The sequence below is a fragment of the Aristolochia californica genome, unplaced genomic scaffold (genome assembly GCF_029961685.1).
Source record: "Aristolochia californica isolate CCGP_79_NKW_82.1479 unplaced genomic scaffold, dmAriCali1.0.hap1 SCAF_5, whole genome shotgun sequence".
NCBI lineage: Eukaryota > Viridiplantae > Streptophyta > Magnoliopsida > Piperales > Aristolochiaceae > Aristolochia > Aristolochia californica.
The window spans coordinates 41547032-41557187 of NW_027182214.1; the positions used below are offsets into that span (position 1 = coordinate 41547032).

General features: G+C 37.5%; 1 protein-coding gene across 1 annotated transcript; it reads left to right on the plus strand.

Moving 5' to 3' along the window:
• Positions 1-685: 685 nt before the first annotated feature.
• On the plus strand, positions 686-1903 carry LOC137965071 (basic leucine zipper 19-like). Its single transcript, XM_068811468.1, has 4 exons — positions 686-912; positions 991-1081; positions 1181-1307; positions 1519-1903. Exons 1-4 carry the CDS (start codon positions 704-706, stop codon positions 1734-1736), a joined length of 645 nt encoding a protein of 214 aa, XP_068667569.1. The 5' UTR covers positions 686-703; the 3' UTR covers positions 1737-1903.
• The last annotated feature ends 8253 nt before the right edge of the window (positions 1904-10156 follow it).

Genomic DNA, 10156 nt, shown 5'->3' on the forward strand with positions numbered 1-10156 from the left:
GGCCGGCGAGGAGCTGTCGACGGCCACCGGCGTCCCCCCCCCCCCCCCCCCCCCCCCCCGCTCCCGATGTGGCTTATGAACATTAAAAGCTTCTTTCCGATTCTGTTAGAAAGAGTGGGGCTTCTCAGTGCTTAACAGGTCCGTGTAATCATTTCTGCACTGGATAAAGAAATAAGACAAAGCGACTATGAGTGGTTACACCGTTTGAGATCTACGTGTCTCAAGTTCATTGCCAAAACTGTAACAGTCTGTTACCATTTAATACTCTTCTTAGTCTGACGAATCCAACGATATTGCCACTGCCAAGTTTCCCTTACTGCTTCCCACTATTAACTTCCTCATTATCTCTTCTCGTCTGACAATTCTCTGTAACTAGTTCGACTCTCCGCCTTTTTTTTTTCTTTTTCTTTTTTTACGTTTTATGCTTCCTGCTGCTATTTAAAGCCACTTGGAGTTCTACATGGGAGCACCCCACTTCCCTGGATTTGCAGTGGCCGGAGCCAACACCAAAGCTTCAAGGTTTAGTTTCTTCTCTCTCCCCTTCCTCCTCGTTCTTTACATTTCTGATCTTTTCATTCTTTCATTTTTCTGAACGTTGTGGGTAATGTGAGTGGTATCAGAAAGAAACGGCATGGATAAACCAGGAATAGCTGATACTTTGCCTGTTGCAGGAAGCTCTACGTAACCTCTTCAAGGATCAAGCATGGAATCGTTCAAAGGTTTGCAGTTGCAGACTGATACTGTTTCTGGCCTTCAGGTGGGATGTCTCGGCACAGGTGGTAACGTTGTGGGTAACACCTCGAATGCTGAAAATGCTGTAGCTGTTCCAGTAGATGGCTACGTCACCGATGGTGATAGGAACAAGCCGATTCCATCAAATGTTGCAGACATGGGTGCCAAGAAGTTGAAGAGGTGGATCACTTTTTACTCTCCAATATTGTTGATTCAAATGAAATTCTGAGACTTTCGGTGGTTTCTTATTTTCGTTAGGTTGCTGGCAAATAGAGAAGCTGGAAAAAGATGCCGACAGAAGAAGTATAGCTATGTGGTGGACCTTGAGAAGAAAACATTAATATTAATGGCAAGAGACGTTTGATTCTCATTTGCAGCAATTAGTCATCTGAAGAATGGAATCTAAAGCTTTTACTTGTGCTATTCTGTGTTTATTTTGTTTTCGTAGGAAAATCTACAGGCCCAGCGCTCTCAGTTGGAATATTTCAGTCGACATATTGCATTCACAAGGATCGAAAATAATGCCCTCAGGGCACAAATAGACAACATCATTCAAGCTAATGTTATAAGAGAAAGTAGGAAGATTCTCTTTCTTTTCCATTAACACCAGACTTGATCTTTGCCCGTGGTTTACGTTTAGGGTTTTCTTCGCCTCTCATTTTAAGTTTTATGATGTCTTTGATCTAGTTGAAAACTGTTTCGTGGAATTAAAGTGTTTCCTTCAGCGACTTGAGAAATTTGACAGTTGTGGATCTGATTTTATGAATTTTTTCTTCTTCTTTCCAGTGGCACTTGAAGCTCTTACCAAAGAGAGAGAGACGCTGAAACAACTCTTGGACATGCAGCATCAGCAACGTCAAGAAGAGGAATATCTCCAGCTTCAGCAACAGCAGCCTGAACAATTTGTTATCCCAGATGAACAGTATGCACCTGAATTGGGCACTGACCTTTCCAACCCGGTTACCATGGCTGATATTGACTTCTCTGATGAGATGTGGTCCTGAAGATGCGCTCCTCCTATCATCTGATCTATGTTTTCTATGCTGCTTTAATTTCAGTTTAAACTTCTGGCTTGTTGAGATGTATTGAACTCTTGTTTCTGGTTCCTTTAATTTCCCTGGTAGAAGAACTATTTAGATTCTGTCTTTCTTAAACTAGTAAGATCAGTGGATTTCCCCATAGTTATTTTGATATTTGCTCATCCTTTTTTACATCTTTCATGCTATAATCAACAAGATTGGAGCTTAGATGAGTTACTTCAACAACATGGTGATTAATATATCTATTGATAGTTTTACAGTTTCATAATTATGGTGATTTACTTCAAAATTGTGGGCTTCTGAATTCATATATTAATCCTGAATCACTGCTGGATTCCCATTATTTCAGTTCATACCATGTTAAACCCTCTATTTTCCCATTATTTCAGTTCATACCATGTTAAACCCTCTATTTTATGTAAAGTTTCGATTGAAAGTAGAAATGTGAAATAAATAAAAATTTCTAGGTATTATCGCAAGAGTTTCTTCTAATCAACCATCGCATACATCACTTTCTGTCCTATATATGCTCACAATCTGCAAACTTTTTTCTGATAAATAAATTCTTGGGAAGGAAGAATGAATTCTTAGCCACTGGACATAAGATCTAATGGCTTGTTGCGTCTACGTTTGTGTCACCAAACGAGAAAACCAAAGAAAAAAACACTCATTTTAAAGGAAATAGAATGATCCAAGTAAGATGAGTTAGTCATACCTTCAATAGCCGAGGGTAGGAGGGCAAGGTGGAAAGAGAGCTGAGAACTGAAAAAAGAAGGGAGATTGGCCCTTCCTCAAAATAGGTGTTGGGGATGGCCATACCTCCTTGCCTCCATGGATAACACTAGCTGCATGGTTTTCTAGCTGATAAGCTTGGCTTGCTAGTTTATAACCATTAATCTTCCATCTTTGTCCCGGTGCCATGAGCGGTGGTGCGTCTTCCTCTTTTAATCAATGAAACATAGTAATTTCATCTACCTCTACCCTTTTTTTTTTTTGTAATGCGGTGTTAAACACAATTAAATTTTAATTCATAAGATCATATTCAGAAATATGATATCTAAGAGTTCACTTCGGCCATTGTTGAAAGTTATCGAAGCCCACTAATACACATTTAGAAAGCAAGAAAAAAGATATATAGAAAAAAAAATCAAGGAGAGATGAAGGAAAAAGCTAGGCTGATGGCTGCAAATGCACATAAATGGTCTTTAATAGATGAAAGCTGTAGCATTTGCAGGAACCCTTAACAGTTTCAGAGTTAAGCGTTTTGGTTCTAGGAACATGATTCAAGCAAGATACAAGAGCATCTATTAAAAAAAATGGTGTACTATGCATCAAACAGATTTAACATAAACAATACTTCTCTTCCTACAATCTCTTCTACCTGCACTATTTAAATAAAATGAACAATACTTCTCTTCCTACAATCTCTTCTACCTGCACTAGCTTAAAGAAAATTCCTCTGCAGAAATCCAACCATATTGCATGAATCTCTTCTTTTGTCTCATACATGTAATTTCTTCTATGCTGAAACAATCTAGTGCCTGAATTCCGCACATAAGTGGTGGCAGTTCTCACCAAGCTATCTGGGCACTATTCCTTGCGGCTAATGCCAACTTTGTGATTCTCCTGCTCTTCATGGTAGACCAAGAAGTTCACTTTCTTTTCTTCAATAACTTGACAGTATACTTTTGGACATCTGTCCAGTACTTTTATCAGGGATTTCAATAAAGGTCACTCGTTAGTAATAGTTAGCATTAATGTTCATTCGGTTTGCCATACTAGCTCCTTTAAGTTCAAAAGCAGAAGTTTTTACAAATTCATTGGAGTTTATGGGTCTCTCTCTCTCTCGCTCTCTCTCTGTCTCTCTCTGTCTTTCTCTCAATTTTGATGGAGGTTAACATTTTTCCAGTAGAACTAAATTAGAAAGTAACAATGTATCCCTATGAAGAAGAAAAGTAAAAGGTAACCTGCACTAGATTTATCACAGTGATGGGAAGAAACAAATGTATCAATCTGCACACCTGACTAAGAAACTAGAACAAATAGGCAAGTAGATGAAGATGGGAAATAAAGAATACCTAAAAGGAATGCAACTGCAGTTTTCTTAGATAAAATTCCCATGGATTGATAATGCAGATAGTACCCATTCATTATAGTAATGTATGATGCTATGGGTTCGGTTGAGGTTTATGGTAGAACCAGACCCAATATGATCAATAAAAAAATTAGTTGTAGTAATTATCTCCTCCATCAAGGTGTCTCAAGGATAAGTACTCAATCAGACAAGACTCTTAAAAAGTAAAACACAAAATAGTGATAATAATCACTAATGAGGGTAATGTCAGTGATAAAAACCCAAAGGATACCAATGAAAAAGTCCCAATGGACTTAAAAAATATGCATATATAAAAAAGAAGACCAACCAAAGCAATGCACCAAAGGGTTGGCCTAAGAGGGTAAACAAAAGTAAAAAAGGGATGGTAGGAGAAAGGCAATTGAGTAAAAGGTTAAAGGTAGAGAAAATAACCACCACCATAATAAGAAGGAGATTGTAGTGCACCGAATTAACTCAACAAATTAGACCAAATATGACTTTTTGGGGTTGGCCAAGTTTGACTCAAGAGGGAGATAAAAAATTTTTTTCTCTATGAACATGATGATTAAGGAAAATTTAAAAAAATCCTAGTAAGAAAGTTTTGAGATGGAACATAATAATTTATACTTTCTAAAAATAGACTTCTCATATAAGGCAATCAATTTTTAATACACCATGACCAATTTAGAAATAAAATATTAAAGAGATGAATTCTGGAATGAGGAAGATGTAGGACAACTAGTATTTGGAACAATACTTGGTAATTCAAAATTTTAAGACTTTGTTAAAAAGGAAACTAAACTCATATAGGAAAAAACTTGTCTTAAGGAAACCAATGTAATGTGAGATCAAACAAAAGAAGCTTTTGAGAAAGGAAAGATACTCAAGCAGGTAAAATATTGACTATATTTTGAACATAAATACGAAACTCAACCAAGATTAGAAACTCAAAAATTTAAGCTGAAAATTAGACTTAAATTCGGATCTTCACATGTAACAGGAAACTAACAAGACATTTGATTCTTCCAATGTGGATATCTTTCTCTAGAAAAATTAGATTGAAAAATGGTTTATTGGGATAGAAAGTAGACTCAAATATATTTATTTTAGGATATAATTTTCAATAAAAATCTTTAGTAATGTTGGTACAAGCCGTTCAAAAATTTGAGGCTTTCTGTTGCTACATGAAACTTTTTTGCTACGTGACCTTTGCTGCTTCATATACTGATTTCTGTTTCCAGAAAAAATTAATTGAAACAATTTTTTTACGTTGGAAAGTAGACTCAAAGATATTTTCAATGGTATATAATTTTATATAATAAAAATATGGTAAAAAATTTAATGAACAACATGAATTGGAAAATAAAGGCTAAAGGAAAAATGAGAAACTACTCTTTTTTCTTTTTCTTTTTCTTTTTCTTCTTCCTCCCTTTCTTCTCCTTTCTAGTCTCACATATTTTCCTGTTCTGATATCTTGTTGATTTTTTTAGAGTGGTTCCGTCCACTCTTGTTAGGGCCCTGCTTTTCGCATCTAATAGATCGGTCTTCTTTTGGGTGTATTGGCTAGTCGCTGTCATGGTATCAGAGCTAAGCACGCCACGTCCCAAGTTCGAATCCCGTGAGAGGCGGTCAAGAATGGGCGGGGTGGGTGTCAAAGTGGTTCCATCCACTCTTGTAGGCGGTAGCTTTCTGCACCTAACAAATCGGTCTGTTGGGTGTATTGGCTAGCCGTTGTCATGGTATCAGAGTTGGGCACGCCATGTCCCACGTTCAAATCCCGTGAGAAGTGGTCAAGAATGGGCGGGGTGGGTGTCAGAGTGGTTTCGTCCACTCTTGTAGGCGGTAGCTTTCTGCACCTAACAGATCGGTTTGTTGAGTTGTATTGGTAAGGCGCTTGACATCTTCTGAGAGTTGGGCACCACGTTCCCACTTCGAATCCCGGAGAGAGTGGTAGGAAATGGGAACAGTGGGTGTTAGAGTGGTTTCGTCCACTCTTGTTAGGGCCTTGCTTTTCGCATCTAATCGATCTGTCTTTTGGGTGTATTGGCTAGCTACTGTCAGATTTCTAGGGCCAACACATAACCCCAAGAGATATCAAGGGAAGGAGACAAGAGAGGAACTCTAGCTCTTGGGAGAGAGGAGAGAAGAAACCAAATGAAAGAAAGAAGTGGAAAAGAGAGAAGAGTTTGGATGAATTTGAGCCAAGAGGAAGAAGCTTGAATGCTCTACCCCATGCCTTGAGGCTATATTTATAGTTGTGTGAAGGTGTTTACAATGACAACAATACCTTTAGGGCTATATGCTTAAAAAACAAAAGGACATAAGAGCATAAACACCCGCTTGCACAATTCATATATACATGTTTCTCACACCCAAGGAGATAAACAGCGTATAAGAAGCTCAAGATCTCTCCATGGAATCACTCCCGTTAACTCCCTCAAGCAAAATACTCAAAATCTTAGAAATCAGGCTTGACATGAATAAGGATAATTTGATTTTTGAAAGGTTCCCTATTCTATCAAGTCATAAGCAGAAGGCTGAGTTGGATCATATCCAAAATGGTGTAAAGACTTTCCAACGTTTGTATTTCAACCGTTGCATATAACAAAGTTGTATAAAAGACTAATGTGTAATCTATAAAGACATGATTGAAATCAATTAGAATTATATTCAAAGGAATTTTTCAATTTGAAAATCCACTGTGTTGTTTCATGGAGAATTATTATGGTTTTTAGAATTACAAAGCACAAAATTGAACATAAAATGTAGGTATGACAATGAGAATCAATCATTTGGAAGAGCATGCAACAAGGTTGTTCTTAGAGCAATCGTTTGAAAAACAGCCAATATAATTTGCAAGCACAGAGAGGTGACAAAACTGTACCACTAATGCATTTAGTGCTAGAATGAAAAGCAGTTGAGGAATCCTTATGTTTGTTAATGTACCTGGTTCCACTTTCTACATGCTGGTTCAAATCAAGGTTATTCTTATGACAATTAACCCATCAATTGAGAAGTAATGCCATTTTCAACTTCCATCTGTTCCAAAAATAGATTTTGGAGATAAGAAGTTAACCTCAGTTTAGAGTTTGTTCAAATCAAGGTCAGCAGCAACTTGTTGATTCGTCGAGGTACTTGAAGAGGATTAAACTTAATTAAGAGACTAAACAGTATGGCTTTTCATTGTTCGTATAACAAAATAGGATCACAAAATACTGCAAGTACAGGAAAGACAGAAACATGATGAAAACTAAATTCTAGAGATTAAAAATTGAGGAATACTCTACCTTAGATCCATATCTTTTATAGATTCTGAAGTCAATCCCCGTTGAAACTCTTTAGGCTATGTTCGATTCAACTTCTCCATCTATCTGACCATGTCCATGTTTTGAATTTACTATCAACAAAAAACTAGAAACGTTCAAATGAAAGGTATATGAATCAGTTGAACCTCCCGAAAGCTTGATTAGAGTGAACACATGCATTCGTTCTTTCATGTAGAAGTATACATATTTTTAGTATTACAAAGCACAAAATTAAGAAATTTATGTACAGAAAGAGAAGAAATTCTTCGAAACCCTAGAATACTTACAGAAGAGACCATGAAAGAAACAAGAGAAATGTTTGCAAATACCAGCAGTAAGAATCTCTGGGGTGGATCCATTCCTTTTCCCCACGTTAACTGTTCTGGAGGCTTATCATCTGCTTCGTTGGTTGCTGATGAAACCAAAAGGAATACTGTATTTAGTGGCTATTCATTCAAAATATAAACTGAGACATGGGACAAGAAGAGTGTATTTAGTGGCTATTCTGCTAATTATCCATTGCAGTTTCCAATTTTAAAAACCAAAAGAAGAAAATAAAGTTGAAGAACTTCAACACAAACAATGAGAACAACAATGTGCAGGCTATCTAAAGTTAATAAGTTAAAGAAGAGTTGCTCTAGCGTTTTTCCGTCGGGAATATAAACGAAGGCAGAAATTGTGAAGAAAGGATTGACAAGATTTTCATATCGAGGGTGGATTTGACAACGTACGAAGCATATCAAGTATATGCGAAGTCCCTCAATGAAGTAAAACAGGTTTACTAGTTTGGTGAAATGGAATTAGTATCAGATGGCTGAGAGTCTGAATTTGAGACCAGGGTCTTACCTACAGCAGCATATGTATGCTATTTTCTTCTCTGATTCTCATTTTGATTCACGATCTTCCGTTCACAACAAGAAAGAGTAACAGGCAGATTTGTAACTTCCGATTAAACCTGATTCACTAGGCCAGGATTTTCTCCATTACATAATAGGTTACTCTAGTTCAGCCTTAGTTTCACAAGGAAGAACAGTTGAATCATTCAATGCTCTATCTTCGTGTTCTAAGAGTTTCTTTTCCTGCTTTTTGACCCTTTCAAGAACTTCATCCTCTTTGGAACTGATATCACGTACTAAAAGACATCAAACATGGACGCCATAAGGCTGAAACTCTGGAAGTACTACTGTATGAATCAAATGTAGGAGAAATAAAAGAGAGAAAGAGAGAGAGAGAAAGAAAGAGAGAGAGAGAGAGAGAGAGAGAGAGAGAGAGAGAGAGAGAGAGAGAGAGAGAGAGAGAGAGAGAGCAAAAGATGAAGACGAAGAGAAAGCAGCAAGACATCTTACAGATTCAGCGAGATCTTCAAAAAAAGAAGCCAGGAGTCATGGTGCTGGAAACTTGCGGCAAACATATCTGATAATCGAAGAGTCTGTTTATTCGTACCAAATGCTTAGTTTGTAACACAACAATGCCGCCGTCTGATCTGAACTTCTTTATCACCACTGCCGTTGAAAAATGATTCTCGATTCATAAAACAGCCATTACCAGCTAAGCTGAAGAGTCAGCAGTGTCAACACTCTATACCCACACAGCTAATCAAAACCCCGCCATTAAAATCATTTGTTTCCACCATAAAAAAGAGATATAGGATTTTTCCTAAACAAGAACTTCATAAAAAAAGGGGTCTTTTCCTGATGGATGGGTTGTTTTGCATTTCACAATTTCCATCCAAAACATGACCCTGAGAAAGTGAGAAAGGCAATTTTGAGGAGTTTCATCATTCAAATGGTTTACGAACTTACAGAGGTTTAGATTAGACTTTCCAACGTTTATTTGAGAAAAAAAATCAGAGTGAAAAGCATAATTTACAAAAATAGCACTGCCTAATAAAAAAGAACAGAAAAATCTGAGAGAATGTAAAAGGCAACCGGAAAAGAAGTTTGCTGCTTGGAAAACAAGATGAAAATCAAATTAATGGAGAAGGTTGTAGCTCGAGGGCAAAGAAGAGATCAGAAAAATGAAGGTTAGTGAGTGATGCTTTCTTAGGGTGGAAAAACAGGAACAAAAGTGAATACAAGATAAAGAAATTGCAATATCATCATATGATCTATTAGTTCTTTGCTTTTTGAATGCTTATGATATATAATCACCCACAATATGGAAATGGGTTTCCTCCTTACCGTCCCAGATTTAGTTTGAGGCAGCCGGAACAAGCTCCCAAGTAGAACTTCATACATCATTTAAAAAAATTTGCCAAACAAAACAAAACATGAAAGTAAGATCTCAAATATGATTTTTTTTTCAGTGAGTGAAGTACCTTGAAGAGATTTCAAGAAAAATGATGGCGATTTTCTCTAAAACAGAGATGTTGTAAGAGGCATAAAGCAATGAAAAAGCCAGTGAGGGTCTCGATTTTTGCCTTTCTGATATTTGATTTTTTTTCCTTATGAGCCTCACTTAGTGAAGAGAGGTTGATGCTTAAATTTTTCGTTTTTGACTAAGTCAGAGGGACGGAAGACGTAAAGAGGAGAGGCTCCAGTAGGCTAACTCTCAATGAAATTTACAACAAAAGACAATGCTCCAGTAGTCCATCACAGGAAGAAAGAAAAAGAGACAAAGCGAGGGAGGAGGGGGGAGAGTACAAGTAAACAGAAAAGACACGCAGGATTGTCCCACTGGCTCTGGCCTCTCGGCCCCCGGAGATGGAGAGGTTTCAACATTTTCCTTTCCTCCTTGGGTCCCGATTGGAGAGGTTTCTTCCTTCGGTCCCACGTCCTGAATCCCTACTCTTCACCCTGGGTTTAAGTAAATGAGCCGTTTGACAATCTCACGAACCGAACCGAGCCTTGTTCGATTTTGGCTCATTTACTTAAATGAGTCGGAAACCCGATCTCAAATTCGAATCGAGATCGGGTTTATTCAAGCCGAACCGAGCCAGAACTGAGCCGAGTTTGAGCTACTCGCAAATCGGCTCAGTTCGATGT

Bases quoted from the DNA above. Each gene is read 5' to 3' on its own strand.
- LOC137965071 (XM_068811468.1), top strand. From the start codon at position 704: ATGGAATCGTTCAAAGGTTTGCAGTTGCAGACTGATACTGTTTCTGGC. The intron at 913-990 runs GTGGATCACTTT...TATTTTCGTTAG, and splicing joins GGTGCCAAGAAGTTGAAGAG to GTTGCTGGCAAATAGAGAAG. The intron at 1,308-1,518 runs GTAGGAAGATTC...TCTTCTTTCCAG, and splicing joins AGCTAATGTTATAAGAGAAA to TGGCACTTGAAGCTCTTACC.